The sequence below is a fragment of the Trematomus bernacchii genome, unplaced genomic scaffold (assembly GCF_902827165.1).
Source record: "Trematomus bernacchii unplaced genomic scaffold, fTreBer1.1, whole genome shotgun sequence".
Taxonomy (NCBI): Eukaryota; Metazoa; Chordata; class Actinopteri; order Perciformes; family Nototheniidae; genus Trematomus; species Trematomus bernacchii.
In genome coordinates this window covers 3,269,715-3,293,128 of record NW_022987611.1, presented here as the reverse complement: position 1 = coordinate 3,293,128, position 23,414 = coordinate 3,269,715, and the positions used below count along the sequence as shown (strand labels likewise).

General features: G+C 43.1%; 2 protein-coding genes across 2 annotated transcripts in view; both read left to right on the top strand.

Annotated features, from left to right (window-relative positions):
• LOC117483607 (ras-related protein Rab-37-like) overlaps window positions 1–23,414 on the top strand; it is a 50,455-nt gene that overhangs the window by 16,758 nt on the left and 10,283 nt on the right. The window contains exons 2-8 of the mRNA XM_034131982.1: window positions 9,442–9,552; window positions 10,356–10,397; window positions 10,528–10,594; window positions 10,702–10,754; window positions 10,904–10,969; window positions 22,308–22,364; window positions 22,442–22,518. Coding sequence (XP_033987873.1) covers window positions 9,442–9,552; window positions 10,356–10,397; window positions 10,528–10,594; window positions 10,702–10,754; window positions 10,904–10,969; window positions 22,308–22,364; window positions 22,442–22,518 — 473 coding nt within the window. The remainder of the gene's footprint in view (window positions 1–9,441; window positions 9,553–10,355; window positions 10,398–10,527; window positions 10,595–10,701; window positions 10,755–10,903; window positions 10,970–22,307; window positions 22,365–22,441; window positions 22,519–23,414) is intronic.
• Window positions 17,962–21,031, top strand: LOC117483608. Its single transcript, XM_034131983.1, has 3 exons — window positions 17,962–18,470; window positions 18,785–18,905; window positions 18,996–21,031. Exons 1-3 carry the CDS (start codon window positions 18,246–18,248, stop codon window positions 19,253–19,255), a joined length of 606 nt encoding a protein of 201 aa, XP_033987874.1. The 5' UTR covers window positions 17,962–18,245; the 3' UTR covers window positions 19,256–21,031.

The window sequence follows — 23,414 nt, the reverse complement described above, 5'->3', positions numbered from 1 at the left end:
ATCACCAAGATCCAGAAAGCCGGTCGATTCTCGCCAGGTTTATGTGTCACGACGTAACCACGGCGGACCGGTTCTACGCGAATGCGCCAGGAATAAAGGAGGCATTGAGAATCCGCTCCATGTTCAGGGCGTCATCAGATGCGGCAGCAGCTGCATCATCATCAGAAGGATGTCTACCGCTGTCAGATGGGGAGACCTCCGAAGAGGGCTGCTATAACAGTACTGCTCCATCATCTTCACCTGATGGGTCATTGGAGCGGCAGCAGCAGCGGAAGCGGAAGCGGGAGGGAAAGAGGCCAATGAAGTCGGGACCGGGGCTGGTTGACACTCCTGATGATGGGGCAGGGGCCGTGGACTCAACCTGTTTGCCCTGGTGCACCGTAAGAATTAGACGCCTAATTTGGTCCCCTGAATCCCGCTAAACATTGTGAATATGTATACCGTGTATATAATTATTATTATAATCCTGTGTATACATTTTGTAAATAGTACAATATCTCCAGGGCGCATAACTGCACTTTACAAGCCAGGGAAGGGGCCAGAATCCTGGGCATACATTTTGTTAATAGTGCAACACCTCCAGGGCGCATAACTGCACTTTAAAACGTAGGTTAAGAAATTTAGTAGTACTGTTATAGCAGCAGTAGTACGTGTAAATAGTTTATGTTTTAGGCTCTGTGTACTGTGGTTTTTGTTAAAATAAAAAAAAAAAAAAAAAAAAAACAATAACCTTGATGGTTACCAGGGGCAGAAAAAGTGCCACTTTCCATCAGCACCGGGGAGGCACTCTCCTTGGTGCTGAACCCTGTGATGAGCGCTCAAGTGTTGGCGGAGGAGGTGTAAGCCAGAGGAGGGTGAACAAAAGTTAAAGTGTTTGAACCTCCAGCCCAGAAGGGGGGGTGATGCCGTGAAGAAGGCCGAATATGGATGCTGATGGGCGGACACAGAAGCACCATAAAACCACCCCCTTGTAAGACCACCAGGGGCACGAGAATACCCTCCACAGAAGGGGGGATGATGCCGTGAAGAAGGCCGAATATGGATGCTGATGGGCGGACACAGAAGCACCATAAAACCACCCCCTTGTAAGACCACCAGGGGCACGAGAATACCCTCCACAGAAGGGGGGGTGATGCCGTGAAGAAGGCCGAATATGGATGCTGATGGGCGGACACAGAAGCACCATAAAACCACCCCCTTGTAAGGTCACCAGGGGCACGAGAATACCCTCCACAGAAGGGGGGGTGATGCCGTGAAGAAGGCCGAATATGGATGCTGATGGGCGGACACAGAAGCACCATAAAACCACCCCCTTGTAAGGTCACCAGGGGCACGAGAATACCCTCCACAGAAGGGGGGGTGATGCCGTGAAGAAGGCCGAATATGGATGCTGATGGGCGGACACAGAAGCACCATAAAACCACCCCCTTGTAAGGTCACCAGGGGCACGAGAATACCCTCCACAGAAGGGGGGGGTGATGCCGTGAAGAAGGCCGAATATGGATGCTGATGGGCGGACACAGAAGCACCATAAAACCACCCCCTTGTAAGGTCACCAGGGGCATGCTGGAGGTCTCGAGTCCGTCCTTCGGTGCTCTGTGAGCGGGCAGAGAGAGGTGATTTTCCCCTGGTCTCTGCTGGAGCTGTGAAAGAAACAGAGTCCCACTGTTATGGGGACATGCTGGAGGTCTCGAGTCCGTCCTTCGGTGCTCTGTGAGCGGGCAGAGAGAGGTGATTTTCCCCTGGTCTCTGCTGGAGCTGTGAAAGAAACAGAGTCCCACTGTTATGGGGACATGCTGGAGGTCTCGAGTCCGTCCTTCGGTGCTCTGTGAGCGGGCAGAGAGAGGTGATTTTCCCCTGGTCTCTGCTGGAGCTGTGAAAGAAACAGAGTCCCACTGTTATGGGGACATGCTGGAGGTCTCGAGTCCGTCCTTCGGTGCTCTGTGAGCGGGCAGAGAGAGGTGATTTTCCCCTGGTCTCTGCTGGAGCTGTGAAAGAAACAGAGTCCCACTGTTATGGGGACATGCTGGAGGTCTCGAGTCCGTCCTTCGGTGCTCTGTGAGCGGGCAGAGAGAGGTGATTTTCCCCTGGTCTCTGCTGGAGCTGTGAAAGAAACAGAGTCCTACTGTTATGGGGACATGCTGGAGGTCTCGAGTCCGTCCTTCGGTGCTCTGTGAGCGGGCAGAGAGAGGTGATTTTCCCCTGGTCTCTGCTGGAGCTGTGAAAGAAACAGAGTCCCACTGTTATGGGGACATGCTGGAGGTCTCTAGTCCGTCCTTCGGGGCTCTGTGAGCGGGCAAAGAGAGTTGGTTTTCCCGGTCTCCGCCCTGGAGGTGTGAATGCAGGTGCCTGCATTTAAACAGATTCACCAGTTTCTAACATTACTTTAGCCCTGATCAGAGCCCTGTTTTATGGGTAAGAAAGCGATGTGCTGTACCCTGGGTCTATGGCTCTCTGAGACCCTGCTAAAAGCAGTGCCTATGCTGCCTGCATTTAAACAGATTCACCAGTTTCTAACAAGACTTTAGCCCTGATCAGAGCCCTGTTCTCAAATCGTATTTTCAGAATCTGACCCTCTGCCATAACTCCGCTATTCCCTGTGAAAGTGTGAAAGTGCTACATTTTGAAAATATCAGAATACCTCCATGGCGCATAACTGCACTTTACAAGCCAGGGAAGAGGCCAGAATCCTGGGGTAAACATTGTTTAATTGTTTAAGTGTTTTTAAATGTATGGAACAGTGTTTTGTCTCTTTCAAAACTCTCCCGTCATTGGCCGGATACATGGGGACGATTTTATATTCACTATGACCGTTACTATTCCAGTGAGACGAAGTACGTCCGGTGACGGGAGTGATCCCATGTTAATTTTGTCCAAAAACCAGAGCATTCCCTTATCCAGAATAGGATCCAGGCAAAAATTCAAATCGCCCCCTACCAGTATGTTTTTGTCATCCCCCTGACACCTTAAGAAAGATATCTTGAATGAAGGATGCATCATCATGGTTGGGTGCGTATAAGTTTAAAAATGTCCAGGGTTCTGAGTAAATCTGACAATTATCTAATACATATCGGCCTGATGGATCAATAATAGTTTCTCCAATCGTCACTGGACGATTTTTTTAATTTTTTTTTATTTATTAAAATAGCTACTCCCCTGGCTTTGGAATTAAAGGATTATGAAACTACATGTCCTACCCATTCTCTCCTCAGTTTCTTATGCTCCTGTGTGATAAAATGGGTTTCTTGTATAAAAGCAATATCAATTTGCAGTTTTTTCCGGTGTGTCAAGACTCTTTTCCTTTTAACCGGTCCGTTTAGCCCATTCACATTAAAGCTAACAAATGTCACTGCCCTGTTCATCAACAATAAGATTATACATCGATCATGGTATTACGGCCTCTTTGTGAAGTCACCATGCAAGTGTAAATGTATCTCCCGCAGTAAAGTGGCAAAAAGTAAGATAAAGCACTGACAATAGAAAAAGAAAAGAAAAACCTCTAGGCATTGGCATTTGAGCAGTCGTATCAGAACACGTCGAGGTCTCTGGTCTGCAGGTAGACGGGGTCCAAGAGCCCAATGTGCCCGCTCTATTATCAGGGGCTCGGAAAAATGGGCGGTGGTGGCGAAGTCCGTAGGGACTTGGCTTGGCAACTGGAAGGTCACCAGTTCAAGTCCCGGCAAGACCAAGTGCTACCGAGGTGTCCCTGAGCAAGGCACCGTTCCCTACACTGCTCCACGGGCGTCGTTCATAAGGGCAGCCCACTGCTCCTAACACTAGGATGGGTTAAATGCAGAGAAACCATTTCGTTACATAGTACCTGAACTGTGTAATGACAATAAAAGTGTACAAAATAAAAATACTCTTGTCCCAAGGTGGCTGGGATCCAGTTAACAAAAAAGTTTACCAGATAATTTCCCTCGCAGCTTTCCCCGAGATTAATGACATGTATATCATTGCGTCGGCTGTACACAGTCTTCACAGTCTCATCTGGTTTCTGACCTAGTGCAGCGTCCAGTGTGTTTTTTGTGGATGAATTCCCCTAAGGGAGGGGGGGCCAGTCCATGTAAACATTTATAAAAAAAACACATACTTTTAAAAGACTTAAAATTGTCAAAACTCAAGAAATTGTGTTTTTCAAGGATGGTACAGTGGTGGTATGAATATGGCTTTCTGTCAAACACCTTGATAGCTCTCTTGTACAGCTGTTCTATCGGTTTAAGGTTTGTGGCACAAGAAAACGACCAGTTTGTCAAACAGTATTCAATGTGGGATAGAATCATACAGTGGAGGTATGACTTTGCAGCATTGACAGTTAAGAAAGGTCTAATTTGTTTTAAATGTTGCAAGTTAAATGTAATGGTATTGGATACTGTAGGAGCCATTTTATGGGTGTTGTTGGTGTCTCAGTTTACCTTATTTATATGTATGGTGCAATATTATTTTGAACACTTGGTGGCGGGGTTTAGCTGCACCGGGTGTATAAAAGGGGTCACAGGTGACAAGAAAGGACGAGGACACAGGAGGAAGAGCACATCGATTCCACCAGCCCGGCAGATGCTCATACCACAACCCTTTGACACAGCATAATTAAACCTTGGTATGTAAAGCTAAATAAACATCATTCTAAACTGCAGCAAAAGACCGGAAAATCATCTGTTTGTGTCTATGTCTGGATCACTCTAAACCCTCCTGTGAAGTAATGGCAAAGGATATAGGCCATTGGAACATTTCTATTGCCATTACAGATACTTTAATGTGTTTCATAAAAGTCAAGTTTGAGTCCAATATGACTCCAAGATACTTGAACTGGGAGACTAGTTCTATTTCTGCTCCGTTTAAAAACACATTGGATAATATCCACATGTCTAATCTACTTTTATAATTTTCGAATCATAAATCTAATCACCGCCGTTAGAAAGTAGCAAGCAACTGAAGCAAGTGCAATTATGGAGGGTGGAGATTTGGAGTATTTAATCAAAAATAATTGTACTAAACTTCCGCTACAGCAGCAACTAAAATTAAATCTGATGACAGGCCAATGCCGAAACTGGAGCTGCATCCCTAGCCTTAGAACCTCTTAACCCTGAGATTATATTTTTTACCTCAACCTCTGTGATTTCCTCCAGGTCAAAAACTGGGTGTGTATCCACAGTCGGGCTAGGTGAGACCTCAGATGGCGGGAAGAGCTTTGTAATATCCAGAGCACTATTTATGAAATACTCATTTAGAGAGCTGGCCAATACTGCAGGGTCTTTTATCAGGGTATCATTGATTTTTAATTCTAGAACATTATTTTCCTGTTTGGTATGTTTACCTAATAGTTTATTTAGGATTTGCCAAACTTTTTCACCGTTACCTTTCGCACCTTCAATTATATTGATGAAGAAGTTTGCTTTGGCCTGTCTTATTGTTTGTGTTACCTTGTTACGAGCATGAGTACATTTATGTCTGTCAGTGGATAGTCCGGATTTCAAGCTCTGCTTTAATAGTTGGTCTCTAGATTTCATTAGATTCCTGCACTGTAGATTCAGCCAGGGAAGATGATGTTCCTTCCTGTCCCTAAGGCACCCTCTCCTTGAGAAGGAAGACATTGTATCATTAATTTTAGATATAAACAGATCACTGTTTTCACCAATGTCTTCAGAGGACAGAGTGTCCCCCCAATCAATCATTTTCACTGCATCCATAAAACGTTGTTGCAGATTTTTGGGGATGAAGCGAGAACCGAAGGCAGGGGTTTTAGGTGTGGCCATTAACCTTTTTTTGTGAGTTTCCTGGTAAAAAGAACGAGATTATGGTCAGAAAGACCAGTCAGGAAGTTGTAGGTTTTAACTATTCTGTCAGCTTTGTTAGTAATTAATAAATCTATCATAGTCTTGGAGGTTTTGGTTATTCTAGTCGGTTGATCCATTAGTTGTATTAAGTTGTGTTTATCCGTGATCCGTTTTAAGTTCTTTCTATTTTGTTTATCATTCCAGTTTATGTTAAAGTCTCCTAGAATAATTAGCTCTTTGTTGGAGTCACAGGAATTCAGCATGAGTTTTACCTGGTCATAGAAATCCACCTTAGCGGTGGGTTGTCGATACAGACAAATCATGGTGAGGGACATTTCCTCAGATCGTTTGATTTCCACACCAACACAATCAAACTCAATATTAGCTGGAAGAGCAATCTCCCTACGAGTAAATGTATTCCTCACATAAAGCAACACACCCCCTCCTTTTCCCTTCAGTCTGTCCTTCCTAAACACATTATATCCTGACATAGATACAAGAGTAGATGGTGACGAATGTTTTAGCCAAGATTCAGATATTCCCAAACAGCCAATATTGGACTCAAGGAGGAGATGTTCTAGCTGTTCATGTTTATTGCAAATGCTGCGGAAATTTAAATGTCCACTGAATAGTCCCTTCGGCTTGCACCGAGGATCCCACACTATTTTAGCTTGATTCACTGTTTGAAAATTTTTTGTGTAACGGTGTTTTTTAAATACCGGATTTCTAGGCTTTACCTCGGTGCCGTTGTTGACAGTGGAGCACAAACTGTTGGTTTGTGGTTCTCTGTTGCTAGGCTGCTAGCTATCGGCGCGGACCCACAGTCCTCCGGCAGAGCTAGATGTTCAGCTAGCTTGCCTCGTCTGAAGCCAGCCGGTGATGCGTGAATCTCCGCTGCTAGGCCGCTAGCCCTCGGCGCGGACCCGCAGTTCTCCGATGGTGTGGGAGCTATCCGGCCTCTTCTGAAGTTAGATGGTTGTGTGTGGATCTCTGCTACTCGGCTACCAGCCTTCGGCGCGGCCCCGTAGTCCTCCGACGGTGTGGGTAGAGGTCCTGCTGCTAGGTCGGCAGCCCTCAGCGCGAGACCCGCTGGTGGTGCTAGCTGTTCAGCTAGCCAGCCTCTTCGGAAACCGGCCGGCGGTGTGTGGAGCTCATCGGCCGGGCCGCCAGCTGTCAGGTCGATGGAAACGACGCCGGGACCCGGACACGGGTGGATATCTCTCGATAGCAAGAGACACAGCAGAGCCAATAGCCCAATATTCTCCTTTTTTCGTTTTTGTCCCTTTTTTGTGTTAGAGAGAGTCTGCCAGGAGTGCCAGATGAATGAACTGTAGATTACATGCCGACCATGGCCCAATGTTGTTGTTTGTTCCCTGATCTCAAGTCCATGCTACATTCGTCCGACCAAATTAAAAGTGGGTTCGGGTGTTTTTAAAGGTTTTAAATTGAATTAGGATGGAGAGCCCCTGGGCTAGCATCTACCTAGCTTCGCTGCATCCCGGGTTCTGTTTTTATGAGATGAGTCTTTTATTATGGCCCCAGTGTGTTATATGCAGTGACGGTTGACCGGCGTTAGCTTAACCTAAGAAATTATTCTGCACATGTGGCTGTTGTAAGAGTGATACTTGGCATTAAACGCTTCTGGAGGCTGATGCCGTTTTCTTCCCTTTCCAAAGAAAAAAGGTGTAAGGAGTGTATTAATCCGTGTATATTTCCTCTAACGCAGCCAACACACGGCGGCGTGCGTTGCCGCTTGGCGGTGGGCGTGTCTTGAGCTTGGAGAGTTTACGCGAGCAACGCGACCAACAACCAATCACATGAATCTCCCGTGTCTCTCCCCAAGGGCTGGAAAATTGAAGAAGTGACCAGAAAGTCGGGTTTGTCACCTGGAAAAAGCGATGTCTATTATTTTAGGTACTAAACGAACGGGGGCTTGCAAAACGTTTAGCTGCTGCAGGACACAAGAGTTTGCGGAAACAAGACAGGAGTTGATAATTGGAAGGGGGGGTCTGTGCAAAGTTTGTGATGGGAAGGGGGGGGTTTCTGTTTGCAGCGGGGTAAAAAGCCTTTAAAAAGGCTCCCGTGTATGAATCTCACCATAGACATTAATGTCTAAAAAGCGATTTTTAATTAATGTCTATGGTGCTATTTTATGCAACATCGCATGGTGGCTAAATATACTGTCTATGCCTGCTGTCCATTCAAACGAAGTACACTGGATATAAACTCCCCGAACAGGCGAAAACCTACCAGTTTCACGCACTGTCTCTGCCACCTCCCTCCATGCCTGGCTCCTCCGGTTTGTATCCCGGTAGGTGAACAGGGACTGAAAGCACCGGGTGATTCCCTACCGCTACGATTATTTTCTCCTCCATTTTTTGGCATATGAGGAAATGAACTGCGGTCTGGCTCTCTCAGCATACACGCGGTTTGATTGGCTAGCGCTTGAACTGTCAGATTTGCATACGCGGGATTTGATTGGCTGACGCCTCCGCCTCAGCTTCAAAAGTAGAACATTGCTCTACTTTTGCAGCGAGCACCGCGAGAAAAGCTACGCTTTGCTCCCAGAATGCAGTTCGGCGAATCGTGACGTCACCCCATTCAAAGTGAATGGGCAGAAGCGTGTGTAGGGGCTGTAAGGCAGCAAACGTTAGCATGACCTGCGAGCATAGCCTACTACCTGACAGTTAATGAGCATTACTTCCTGAGCAGGAAAGGAACGTTGGCTTTACTAATGGCATCATATTGTGTGCTAACAGGTGAAAATAAAAGTTTTTCAAATGTGTCACAATTCTGTGGCAGTCTTGTGTGCTACTATTTGACTTTTAACATTAAAACCTGTGAGTTAATAACTATAAAACATTTAGCTTATTTTTAAGTATGCCAAAAAAGTGGTTTTGTCAGTGCTTTTAATGAGTTCCCACCAAAGTTTTAACCCAGGCTAACCTTACAAAGGTGCTTACCACAGGCTAAACATAATTATTCTTAATCTATTCTCTGCTCTGTCAGAGTAAATATAAGTGGACGTTGTGGCCATGCCCCAATAAAATGGATACGGTACTTCAGAGGATGCATGTTTGTTGATACAGCATCCATATTTTATCCTCAACTGAGATGTGACCCACTTCTGAGAGTTTCTAAAATCCCTCTAAAAGCTGAGATCAAAGGCTGTGTGTGGCGTAAAAGCTGCTCCACCTAATCCTCTCAGCCTCTATCATTCATAAAGCCTTTAGACCACTTATTGACACTTTAGAACTTATGACTGTTTTTTACTTTGTCTTCATACTGTGTGTGTGTGTGTGTGTGTGTGTGTGTGTGTGTGTGTGTGTGTGTGTGTGTGTGTGTGTGTGTGTGTGTGTGTGTGTGTGTGTGTGTGCCTACAGAAGGGGAATTATTGTCTGCAGGCCCTGGTGACTAACTTGTATGTTGCCTTTATTCTTTTCATGTCTTCACAGTGATCTCCTGCAGTTTGTGAGTCACACTGTAGCAGACACTGCCAGCTCTCATAAAGGAAATGTTATTGGAAAGCTTGAAGGAGACATGTTCACGGTGACACAGAGGCTGACTTACAACCAACAATTATAAAATTATGGTGTGGGATAAGCCCGAAATGGATGTTCAAGTTTGATTCTAATTGTAATAAATTTCTTTGTTTTTCCTGCAGACCATCCTGGTGGGAGACAGTGGAGTGGGGAAGACTTCTCTGCTGGTGCAGTTTGATCAGGGGAAGTTCATCCCAGGCTCCTTCTCTGCTACAGTGGGCATTGGATTCACGGTGTGTGTGTGTGTGTGTGTGTGTGTGTGTGTGTGTGTGTGTGTGTGTGTGTGTGTGTGTGTGTGTGTGTGTGTGTGTGTGTGTGTGTGTGTGGGTGTTTATATTTAACAAACAGGACATTCTCGTATTGTAACTACACAGCAGAAATCACATGTTAAAGTGTCAGGTCACCCAAATCACACAAGAACACACTCACTTTCCTCTGCTGCCACCAAGCCATGGAGATACAAAAAATTAAAATATCTGCCTTCTCTTCTTTACCATGTCATTTTGAATTAAAAAAACAAAAGGTCAACAGCAGAGTTCCCCATTAATGTTGTAAAGCACCCACATAGACATATTTTATTTCCTTTGACTACAAAGGCATTGCCCTTAAGACTGCCTCCAGCAGAATGTAGGGCAGCCTGCCGGTCAGCAGCTAAACTGCTGTGATGAGCCTGGCCCTTTAGGACTGTGTGTGTGAGCAGACAGAGAACTTGGCCCTGGCGCCTGTAGCAATTTGGAATTTGATGATGTTCCTGGAGGGAACAGGTCAGAGTCCTTCTACAGGTCTGCTGCGGGCCTCTTCCTTGGCCAGCCCGCTCTTTTTAGATGTAAAAGTTGTCAAACCAGAGAGCCTATCACACTTTGTGTAACAGGCACACTGGTTATTTGAAGTAATCTTTGTTTGAGTGGAGTGGAGCCCGACAAATTAAAGAAAAATCTATCTAAGGTTTTCCTTGGTTGTTTTTTTTTGTGAGGTGATTAACTAAAATCAAGTCTTCAGCTCATTCTAACATGAAATCTCTTTCTGCTTCTACCAGAATAAAGTGGTGACTGTTGACGATGTAAAGGTCAAGCTACAGGTCAGTTATATATCAGCTCAAGTGAAATGTGCTTTCACATTAGGATCCTCCTTCTAAAGCACAGGCGAGTTTCCTCTTGAGTCAGCCAAGTGGAACCAGGCCAAACTGTCAGTTTCTTTTTTTATTTCAGATTTGGGACACCGCAGGACAGGAGAGGTTCAGAAGTGTGACACATGCATATTACAGAGATGCTCACGGTAAGGCAGATAAAAAACCATAACCTACATGTGATTGTCAGATCTACTTTACTCATGTTACTGTGACCTGCAGAATATAACCATGTGTCATTCATCCTGCTCCAAAGCCCTGCTCCTGCTCTACGACATCAGCAGCAGAACCTCCTTTGACAACATAAGGGTGCGTGTGTGTGTGTGTGTGTGTGTGTGTGTGTGTGTGTGTGTGTGTGTGTGTGTGTGTGTGTGTGTACCTGCTTTCCAAGTTTGGCCTAATGCATACACACTTAATTTCTGTTTTGTTGGACTGTGTGTGTGTCTCTCTTGTTTCAGGCGTGGCTAACAGAGATCCATGAGTATGCACAAAGTGATGTAGTCATCATGTTGCTGGGCAACAAGGTAAGAGGGACTTGTTTGAGAGGCTCAGCAACGAAAAAGTCTTGAGAAAATAGAAATGGATGTGATCTTTAGTGAAACCTGACTGAATGCTGTGGCTTTTTATTAAAGTTTATATCCAAAACATTTCTCTGTACAGCAGCAGACTGTTAGTAAGCTTTGGGAACTAAGGAACACATTTTTCAGCTAAAGACACAGATCTTTCAGTGGTGTAAACATTTGAGAGACTTTTACTTTACTTGAGTATTTTAAATTGTTGCTACTTTTTACTTCTACCCCACTACAATTCAGAGGTAAATTGTGTACTTTTTCTCCTACATTTACTTAAATCAGACTTTATTTCCACCAGGAGTAAATTCATAAGCTATCCTGCAAGTCATTCAAACTAGCTGCACCTTTACCAGCTTTGATTCACATATGAAAGCATCCATAATTAAAATCTAATCATATATTATATATTAGCCAATCTGCAAGATGTGTACTTTCACTTTTGGTACTACTTAATATATCTTCATGCTTCTTTCTTGTATCCAGCCGTCTTCTACAGTATATCACGTCTTTCTAGTGGTTGGCGCAGGTGAGCGCAGCAGCATTTGGTTTGCCCAGGTCATCGCCGTTACATTGTGGGGCTCGGCTGCATCTCTTTCCATTTCTTCATGGACGCGTTGCAACGTCCTTTGGTCTCCAGTACTTCAGTGGTGTCCAGAACATTTTTGGTCGAGCCAAAGTGCTGTACATGTAATAAAAACACATTACTACAATCACAATAAAAGACAATCATTTACAACAGAAATATAAAAAACAAAAACACAGGCTAACAGAGATCCATGAGTATGCACAAAGTGATGTAGTCATCATGTTGCTGGGCAACAAGGTAAGAGGGACTTGTTTGAGAGGCTCAGCAACGAAAAAGTCTTGAGAAAATAGAAATGGATGTGATCTTTAGTGAAACCTGACTGAATGCTGTGGCTTTTTATTAAAGTTTATATCCAAAACATTTCTCTGTACAGCAGCAGACTGTTAGTAAGCTTTGGGAACTAAGGAACACATTTTTCAGCTAAAGACACAGATCTTTCAGTGGTGTAAACATTTGAGAGACTTTTACTTTACTTGAGTATTTTAAATTGTTGCTACTTTTTACTTCTACCCCACTACAATTCAGAGGTAAATTGTGTACTTTTTCTCCTACATTTACTTAAATCAGACTTTATTTCCACCAGGAGTAAATTCATAAGCTATCCTGCAAGTCATTCAAACTAGCTGCACCTTTACCAGCTTTGATTCACATATGAAAGCATCCATAATTAAATCTAATCATATATTATATATTAGCCAATCTGCAAGATGTGTACTTTCACTTTTGGTACTACTTAATATATCTTCATGCTTCTTTCTTGTATCCAGCCGTCTTCTACAGTATATCACGTCTTTCTAGTGGTTGGCGCAGGTGAGCGCAGCAGCATTTGGTTTGCCCAGGTCATCGCCGTTACATTGTGGGGCTCGGCTGCATCTCTTTCCATTTCTTCATGGACGCGTTGCAACGTCCTTTGGTCTCCAGTACTTCAGTGGTGTCCAGAACATTTTTGGTCGAGCCAAAGTGCTGTACATGTAATAAAAACACATTACTACAATCACAATAAAAGACAATCATTTACAACAGAAATATAAAAAACAAAAACACAGGCTAACAGAGATCCATGAGTATGCACAAAGTGATGTAGTCATCATGTTGCTGGGCAACAAGGTAAGAGGGACTTGTTTGAGAGGCTCAGCAACGAAAAAGTCTTGAGAAAATAGAAATGGATGTGATCTTTAGTGAAACCTGACTGAATGCTGTGGCTTTTTATTAAAGTTTATATCCAAAACATTTCTCTGTACAGCAGCAGACTGTTAGTAAGCTTTGGGAACTAAGGAACACATTTTTCAGCTAAAGACACAGATCTTTCAGTGGTGTAAACATTTGAGAGACTTTTACTTTACTTGAGTATTTTAAATTGTTGCTACTTTTTACTTCTACCCCCACTACAATTCAGAGGTAAATTGTGTACTTTTTCTCCTACATTTACTTAAATCAGACTTTATTTCCACCAGGAGTAAATTCATAAGCTATCCTGCAAGTCATTCAAACTAGCTGCACCTTTACCAGCTTTGATTCACATATGAAAGCATCCATAATTAAAATCTAATCATATATTATATATTAGCCAATCTGCAAGATGTGTACTTTCACTTTTGGTACTACTTAATATATCTTCATGCTTCTTTCTTGTATCCAGCCGTCTTCTACAGTATATCACGTCTTTCTAGTGGTTGGCGCAGGTGAGCGCAGCAGCATTTGGTTTGCCCAGGTCATCGCCGTTACATTGTGGGGCTCGGCTGCATCTCTTTCCATTTCTTCATGGACGCGTTGCAACGTCCTTTGGTCTCCAGTACTTCAGTGGTGTCCAGAACATTTTTGGTCGAGCCAAAGTGCTGTACATGTAATAAAAACACATTACTACAATCACAATAAAAGACAATCATTTACAACAGAAATATAAAAAACAAAAACACAGGCTAACAGAGATCCATGAGTATGCACAAAGTGATGTAGTCATCATGTTGCTGGGCAACAAGGTAAGAGGGACTTGTTTGAGAGGCTCAGCAACGAAAAAGTCTTGAGAAAATAGAAATGGATGTGATCTTTAGTGAAACCTGACTGAATGCTGTGGCTTTTTATTAAAGTTTATATCCAAAACATTTCTCTGTACAGCAGCAGACTGTTAGTAAGCTTTGGGAACTAAGGAACACATTTTTCAGCTAAAGACACAGATCTTTCAGTGGTGTAAACATTTGAGAGACTTTTACTTTACTTGAGTATTTTAAATTGTTGCTACTTTTTACTTCTACCCCACTACAATTCAGAGGTAAATTGTGTACTTTTTCTCCTACATTTACTTAAATCAGACTTTATTTCCACCAGGAGTAAATTCATAAGCTATCCTGCAAGTCATTCAAACTAGCTGCACCTTTACCAGCTTTGATTCACATATGAAAGCATCCATAATTAAAATCTAATCATATATTATATATTAGCCAATCTGCAAGATGTGTACTTTCACTTTTGGTACTACTTAATATATCTTCATGCTTCTTTCTTGTATCCAGCCGTCTTCTACAGTATATCACGTCTTTCTAGTGGTTGGCGCAGGTGAGCGCAGCAGCATTTGGTTTGCCCAGGTCATCGCCGTTACATTGTGGGGCTCGGCTGCATCTCTTTCCATTTCTTCATGGACGCGTTGCAACGTCCTTTGGTCTCCAGTACTTCAGTGGTGTCCAGAACATTTTTGGTCGAGCCAAAGTGCTGTACATGTAATAAAAACACATTACTACAATCACAATAAAAGACAATCATTTACAACAGAAATATAAAAAACAAAAACACAGGCTAACAGAGATCCATGAGTATGCACAAAGTGATGTAGTCATCATGTTGCTGGGCAACAAGGTAAGAGGGACTTGTTTGAGAGGCTCAGCAACGAAAAAGTCTTGAGAAAATAGAAATGGATGTGATCTTTAGTGAAACCTGACTGAATGCTGTGGCTTTTTATTAAAGTTTATATCCAAAACATTTCTCTGTACAGCAGCAGACTGTTAGTAAGCTTTGGGAACTAAGGAACACATTTTTCAGCTAAAGACACAGATCTTTCAGTGGTGTAAACATTTGAGAGACTTTTACTTTACTTGAGTATTTTAAATTGTTGCTACTTTTTACTTCTACCCCACTACAATTCAGAGGTAAATTGTGTACTTTTTCTCCTACATTTACTTAAATCAGACTTTATTTCCACCAGGAGTAAATTCATAAGCTATCCTGCAAGTCATTCAAACTAGCTGCACCTTTACCAGCTTTGATTCACATATGAAAGCATCCATAATTAAAATCTAATCATATATTATATATTAGCCAATCTGCAAGATGTGTACTTTCACTTTTGGTACTACTTAATATATCTTCATGCTTCTTTCTTGTATCCAGCCGTCTTCTACAGTATATCACGTCTTTCTAGTGGTTGGCGCAGGTGAGCGCAGCAGCATTTGGTTTGCCCAGGTCATCGCCGTTACATTGTGGGGCTCGGCTGCATCTCTTTCCATTTCTTCATGGACGCGTTGCAACGTCCTTTGGTCTCCAGTACTTCAGTGGTGTCCAGAACATTTTTGGTCGAGCCAAAGTGCTGTACATGTAATAAAAACACATTACTACAATCACAATAAAAGACAATCATTTACAACAGAAATATAAAAAACAAAAACACAGGCTAACAGAGATCCATGAGTATGCACAAAGTGATGTAGTCATCATGTTGCTGGGCAACAAGGTAAGAGGGACTTGTTTGAGAGGCTCAGCAACGAAAAAGTCTTGAGAAAATAGAAATGGATGTGATCTTTAGTGAAACCTGACTGAATGCTGTGGCTTTTTATTAAAGTTTATATCCAAAACATTTCTCTGTACAGCAGCAGACTGTTAGTAAGCTTTGGGAACTAAGGAACACATTTTTCAGCTAAAGACACAGATCTTTCAGTGGTGTAAACATTTGAGAGACTTTTACTTTACTTGAGTATTTTAAATTGTTGCTACTTTTTACTTCTACCCCACTACAATTCAGAGGTAAATTGTGTACTTTTTCTCCTACATTTACTTAAATCAGACTTTATTTCCACCAGGAGTAAATTCATAAGCTATCCTGCAAGTCATTCAAACTAGCTGCACCTTTACCAGCTTTGATTCACATATGAAAGCATCCATAATTAAAATCTAATCATATATTATATATTAGCCAATCTGCAAGATGTGTACTTTCACTTTTGGTACTACTTAATATATCTTCATGCTTCTTTCTTGTATCCAGCCGTCTTCTACAGTATATCACGTCTTTCTAGTGGTTGGCGCAGGTGAGCGCAGCAGCATTTGGTTTGCCCAGGTCATCGCCGTTACATTGTGGGGCTCGGCTGCATCTCTTTCCATTTCTTCATGGACGCGTTGCAACGTCCTTTGGTCTCCAGTACTTCAGTGGTGTCCAGAACATTTTTGGTCGAGCCAAAGTGCTGTACATGTAATAAAAACACATTACTACAATCACAATAAAAGACAATCATTTACAACAGAAATATAAAAAACAAAAACACAGGGAATAGTCAGGTGTCATGCTCCGCTCTGACTAGAAGGCCAGGGAGAAGAAGTGAGGATTTAAAAAACCCTAGTGTCTCGGCCGACCTCACATGGAGGGGCAGAGTATTCCAGAGCCTGGGGCCAGCTGCTGCGAAGGCTCGGTGCCCTCGGGTTTTGAGCCTGGTCTTGGGCACTATCAGCAACAGCTGGTCAGCAGACCTTAAAGCTCTGGCTGGGGTGTAGCGATGGAGGAGTTCGGCTATATAGGCAGGAGCCAGCCCATTTAGGGCTTTGAAAACAAATAAAAGGATTTTAAAATCAATTCTGAACCGAACTGGAAGCCAGTGTAGTGAGGCCAGAATTGGGGTGATGTGGTCACGCTTTTTGTGGCCAGTCAGAAGACGTGCAGCTTCGTTTTGGACTAGCTGCAGGCGTTTAATTGACGCCTGGTCCATACCCACATACAGAGCGTTGCAATAGTCCACTACTTGGGTGGGTGGGCCCCCCACTTTGAGTTTGTTAGTTGTTGTAGGAGTTTGTTCCTGGTGGAGAACTTGCCTCTCGTCTTTTGGATGTGTTGTTTGAAACTAAGGATACGATCTAACGTTAGTCCCAGAAGAGACTGGGTGCTGGTGGTTTTCAAGCGTTCTTCCGAGTTTACGTCAAGCTCCTGTTTAGCCTCTCTGTTTTTGACATGAAAGCTACAGATTTGAGTTTTCTCAAGGATTGGGCGCGGGTGGTTTTCAAGATAGTAAGCAGACATATCTGAGAGGCCTCGTTCCAGGGTTGACTCTATTTCTTAGTAGGGCAATGACAGTAGCTTTCTTCCATATGGCTGGAATTAGCTGGGTCTGGAGGCATGCGTTGTACATTTTCATAAGCCATTGTTTTGCGGCTGGGAGTAGGTGAGTCATCAATTCGGTCAGGATGTTGTCAGGACCCACTGCTTTTCCCAGGTTCATAGTGCAAAGTCCTGCTTCAAGCTCTTCTAAGGTGAAGGGCTTGGTTGGTATTGACATGTTCTGTTGGTTACCTGGAATGAATGCAGATTGATGTTCTCCTTTAGCGCTGTGCCTTTTTGCTCATCTCCCGTTGGCTACCAGTTGGCTCCCGACCTGGTTTGGTGTTATGTTGCACCAGGCTTTTTTGCTGTTCTGGGACATATTGGTGTTCGGTATAAGCTCCTGCCAAGCTTTCCGCCTCTCAATCCCCAGGGATCCCATGAGTGTATTCCAGAGCTAGCTAGTGTTGTCCAAAAAGGGGTCATTTGTGAACTCGGTTTCGTAGCACTCCAGCAGCTGCATTGATTCCTCTGTGAGGCCAGCGATGTATTCTTTTCCAGAATACATCCATGAGGAATGTTAGCTTGAGCAGTCTTCTTTACAGCATGTATGAACCTGGTGTAGCTGTCAGGTGTGGGTTCAATGCCTAGTAGTGCTTTTTCCATCCCCTCGCTATACTCGGCCCATTTTACCTTCTTGAGGTTGAAACGGCGTCGAAAGGGAACTTCCGACTTTGTTATAGCATGGTTGATCGTGACTGAGATCGGTCACGAAACACAGGTCAGGGTTGTATCCTCTTCTCCAGAGGCAGCTGTTGAAGGATTTGCGATTTTTGGGGTGGCGCGATTACATGTAAAGTCAATGCAGAGACGCGGACAGACGCAAATTCGCTCCGACGGCGCGCATGAAGCGGTTGGCGCGGCGTGAATCACGGGATTGAGGGGATTGAAGGGGGCCGTGTCAAACGCAAGAGTTAAATGTTTTCAACTCGAGCGTCAAATTCACGTGACACGTTCTCGCAAAAGCCAATCAGGATTCCCTCTGACGTCCTGCTGTTGATCAGTTGTAAAGATGGAAGACACGATCTCTGTGGCTTTGAGTGGGTTCCCGGAGATATATGATACTATGTCGTATATATACCGGTACTGCAACAAAAAGGAGCTGGCTTGGAGGAGAATAAGCAAGGAAGTAGGCATACCTGGTAAGTTATACAAAATATACATCTGTTGCTTGATTACAGATACCAACAACACATTAGCATTAACCAAGTTAGCTCAACCACCGGTTTAACGGCAGATAATGGTTAAAAGTTACCGTTTGTAAACGTTTTTTTCTTGTCAAAGGAGGTATGCCGAAGGAAGTGGAAAAGCCTCAGGGACACGTCAAGGAAAGAAAGAGGGAGAAAGATAGGAGGAGTGGGTCAGCAGCAGGGACCAATCAAAAGTGGAAATACTCTGCGGTCCTGTCCTTCCTCAACGCATTTCTTACCCCGAGAAAAACTACCAGCAATATGGTGTCGAGGAAGACAGGACCTCAGAGTACGGAGGTGAAGCGCAGGGAGCAGACGGGAGAGGTTGGTTGACAAGTGGAGACACTCACCCACACTGCATAGGAAAGTCATACAGAATATCTACATAGCTAGTCATACAGAAAAAAATGATATCAATTTCTATCTTTACATTTAGTAGTCACTAGGTTGTGTAAAAATCAAAGGCTATAACTGCTTAATTTATCAATAAGTAATTATAATAATATAAGTGCATTTGTAAAAAGTTGTATTCACACAAAAGCTAGAATTACATTACCTGTTCCATTTTATTATCTCATTACTATATTTGCCTCAATGGAATACAAAAGACATCTTTCTTATATTTTCAATATTTACAGATGAACAACATCAGTTTTCGGAAGGGCAGTGAGGCAGAGGATCACCATGATGCCCCTGCTGATGCCCCTGCTGCTGTCCTGATAGTTGCAGGGCCTAGTGGTGAAGGCAGAGCACCAAGGGGTATGTGCATGACAGTTTTGATTGCATTTTATTATATTGTTGCATTGCTGTATCTTCACTAAAAATATGCTATTTGTTTTTGTCATGCAGGAAGAAAAAGGCCCAGAAATGTAGAGAGAGAGAAGGAAAGGGAGGTGCATGAACGCCTCCTTGAGGCCTTGGCAGTGCGGGGATCCGTTGCTCTGCCTGCCACTGTTAGCACCCCACTAACAGAGGATGAACTTTTCCTCAAAAGCCTACTTCCTTCTCTTCAAAGACTGCCAACGCAGCAGAAGAACTTCGTGAAGTTTGAAATTCATAAATTAATTTATGAAGCAAGCACATTTGTGCTAAATTTGGAATTCGAATAGATTACCTGCCATGGGTTGACAATATTTGAAGGGAACAAACCAGGCTTTTTAAAATGTAATCTACTGTATACAGTATACATTTAGATTATAATTTTTTATTCAAATATCACAATAAAACGTTGTTTAATGTTCCTTTATTCTTTCGCCATCACATACGTTTCTTTAGGTTTCTTTATGGTCATCACATAATTAATAACGTAATTAAGGTGATTGTATTGTGCACAGTAGTGTAAAGTAACTAACTTTTACTTGTAACAGAGTATTCCTAGTAGCAGTCTGCTACATATAATCCTTTGTAGAAATATAAGAGACTACATATTTTCACAATTTCATTACATTTAAAGTCAAAATGTACTTCTATATATGCTTTGCCTATAATCATAAAGTCATTTAAAAAGCAGAAAGTGGCACTACCTCACAAAACAATAATTCATGGATTTAACAGAAACAATTATATGAATTGGTGACCTAAATCTGGTGTTGGGATAGAAATGTTGCTCAATAGTATGTGTGGGTGGCTCTTAAAAGAGCCTTTATTGTGTGCTGGTGCATTACACGTCGTCTTGCCATGGGACCGTTCCCTCTGCATTGAAGTATGATGTGAAGACCTCCCTAACTGATGGCCTCTCTTGCGGAGTTGTTGGCTGCAATTCTTCCTAGACCTGGCAGTGGCTCCACATCAGCAACTGAGATGGCCCTCTGTGTATTTGCCTGGGTTGTCCTGCGCAAGAAGTTATGGAGAATACAGGTAGCCTTCACAAACTTCTCTGCAACTTCTGGCTGGACTTCAATTACAAGCCTGTACATCCTCCACTGAGATGAAAGAATCCCAAAGGCATTCTCCACAACAAGCCGAGCTCGAGACAGACTTCGTTGAAGATTCTGCGCTCTCTGGGAAGGTTGCGCCCAGGGAATGGCCTCATGAGGTTTTTTCTGAGAGGAAAGGCCTCATCTGCAACAAAGACATGTGGCAGTGGTCCCAGGTGGTCAACTCCTGGGAGTGGCAGGCCAGCAGGCAGTTGGAGGGAGCCAGATTTCAGGGCTTGACCAAAAGCAGAGTTGGCCAGAATGCCCCCCATCACTTCTATAGCCCCCAACATCAATAACACGAAAACAATACTGTGCATCCACAACTGCCAAAAGAATGTTCCTTTGTAATAAAAAAACTGGGATCTTGTGTTTTCTGGGGCTTTGAGGACAACATGTTTCCCATCCAATGCTCCACAGCAGAGAGGAAAGTTCCCCTGCTCATGAAACGTTTCTGCTATTGACCTCCACTCCTCTGTAGAGGGCTCAGCCATGAACTCCTCCACAAGCCAGTCCCAAACAGCAGTGGCCACATCAGGGATGACAGTTAAGACAGTTGAGATACCAACACGGAAGCTGTTGGCAATTGTCCTGAATGAATCTCCAGTGGCGAGATATTGGCAGCACAAAAAAAATATATATATAAAATAAATCAAACAAAGTTGTATGAAGACATACCCTGATAAAGTGGTGTAAAGTAACTAAGTACATTTAATGGTGTACTTTTACTCCACTACATGTATTTAATACCTTTAGTTACTTTCCAGATTTGAATTAATGATGTGAAATATAATCAAGTCTTAAATCAGACTTTATGTCTGTTTTGAATGACGCGATAAAACAAACTGCAAGCCGCGGTGAAACTCGAGCTATTGGAGTCCGGTGTGAACGCAGCATAAGACGTATCTCGGCTACCAGTTTCATACCTGGTAGGGTTGGCCGGTCAGACCCAGATGGGTCTCTTGCATACAGACGGTCAGTGGTTGCAGAATTGGCTACTTCAGACATTCATGGTACGTCCACACGGCAGCGTTGCGTGCTTCAACGGAGACGCTTCCCATTCACTTTGAATGGGGTGACGTCACACTTTGCCGAACTGCATTGTGGTTCCGTCGCGTCACTTTGCCTCTGTTGCTCGCTTCGAAAGTTGAGAAAAGTTCAACTTTTCAAGCGTCGACGGAAGCGCCAGCCAATCAAATCATATGCCAGTACAAGCTCTAGCCAATCAAACCGCGTGCTTGTGTGTCTGGGGCGGGAGATTAATGTGATTGGTTGTTGGTCGCACGCCAGACACGCCCACCGGCAAGCTTCAACGCGACGCTGCCGTGTGGACGTACCGTCACTGTGGTACAGTGTCTGTTTGCCCGGGATACGCCACATGGAGGCTTCTGCTTGCAATCCCCAATTTCATTTTCATGCTAATACTTTTGTAATTTTTTTAACCTGTTAAACCCGAGAGACCCCGGTACTGGGGCACTGCCGCAACATCTTGCAGGAAACAGTGTCTGAGGGCATGTTCATTTAATAAACTATGAATGTTTTATATCCATGTAACGGGAAGAAACTCATCTAACTGATATTTTTTTTTCAAAAGAAAACCCACAATGCTAACACTGAGCCTCTGAATTAGCAACGAGCGAAAAATGCTAACAGATAACTGCACCGAAAATCACTCACAAAACCTTATTATTTATCTTTTCTCTACATCCATGACATCGTTTCACATCGTGAGGTGACACAGAATAGAAGGGTACCCTCATTATCACTGAATTATACGAAATTGCGACGTTATAAACAAAAACAGACATCAAAACATGTGGCGCTAGGTAGCTAAAAATGCTAACATTTTTACCTTGGCTCTGTAGTCTCTCCAAAGTGGTCTTCAATGGCATTAAAACGATAAAAACACTGCTGAAGTTAATAGGTTAATCCAATGTGTTTGTGTCCCTTTGAAATGATTTCTGATAATCCATGAGCATTGAGACTGCTTTTCCGTTTCTAGATGTCAGAGCGAGAGATAGTTTCACTCTAATGCAAAATTACATGCGCAAAGCCCCCACCTTTGTGTTTTACAATGAGTGTGTGTGGGGGACTCCCCCTTCGATTCTATTGGCTCTAACGGTCAGAAAGAGGTGCAACCTGCAACAAAAAGTAAAATAAAAATGCTGTTTTAATATATGACAGGCTGCAGGGATTTGTTTTATAAATAAGATGTGCTGTTTTAACCCTGCATTGTGTCTGACAGGCTGACATGAGCAGCGACAGAGCCATCAGGAGGGAAGAAGGAGAGAGGCTGGCCAGAGTGAGTGTTTCATTCATTCATTCACTCACACTGTTCCAACTCAGTGATGCTGACACCATGCTCCTCTGCTTCTCCAGGAGTACTCCGTTCCTTTCATGGAGACTAGTGCCAAGACAGGAGTGAACGTGGAGCTGGCCTTCATTGCTGTGTCCAAGTATGAAACTCTTTACCTGCTCTATATCCAGTCTGAGAGAACTGAAGGAATTATTAGCTGCTACCTATCTAACAATATACTAACACTGAAGGGGTTTAATATGATAAAACATTTTCATCCTGTAACGTACGTGCTTACAGATGATGAAATAATACCAACCATTCATGTCATTACACATTTTTTCACCCATCATCAATAATATGTAAGAACATTAACATGTAAATGTTTGTTGAACGTTTCAGCCTATTTAGCAATCCATTTAATAAATAATATATTAAAATATAAATATTGGTAACATTCCATTGAGAAGTATTTAAAGAGAAATTCATTCATTTCCAGGGGTGATTAGATAAGGAAATGTCCACGTTAAATAAACTAACAAAAAATGTAATCAAATGTTATAATAGCCATCCAATCATTTATTTCTTAAAAGGCCATTACAATATTAATCAAGTTGCAAGTTCACGGATGCTATAATGTTGTTTCGTTAAAGGTCCATCCTTTCATAAAGGGCACCTATTATGCAAAATTTACTTTTTTATGTCTTTTATACATAAATATGTGTGGAGACACACAAAGTGTCCAAAAATACAACCCTCTCTCTTTTCCTCCATACCCACATCTAAAAAAACGGGGGTACAGCGGAGCTGATTCAGATTTGCTGCGGTCATGACGTAATATCGAAAATCTGGGCTGGCTTTACGTTGAACTCCTGGCAACGTTCCGCCCACGTCCCAACCTATCGTCTCCATATACAGTCACTTGCTGAATCCCCTCCCTCAGCTGTGTGTCTGTGTATTCAGCAGGATTTCTACGAGAGGGACTTAGAGTAAAGTTGTTAATACATTCAAGAAGAAGAAGAAGAAGGTCACACTCCTTTGACCCTCTAACAGAGG

Coding starts and splice junctions, on each gene's coding strand:
- LOC117483608 (XM_034131983.1), top strand. CDS start 18,246: ATGCCGAAGGAAGTGGAAAAGCCTCAGGGACACGTCAAGGAAAGAAAG. Junction 18,471..18,784: donor GCAGGGAGCAGACGGGAGAG/GTTGGTTGACAA, acceptor CAATATTTACAG/ATGAACAACATCAGTTTTCG. Junction 18,906..18,995: donor TGAAGGCAGAGCACCAAGGG/GTATGTGCATGA, acceptor TTTGTCATGCAG/GAAGAAAAAGGCCCAGAAAT.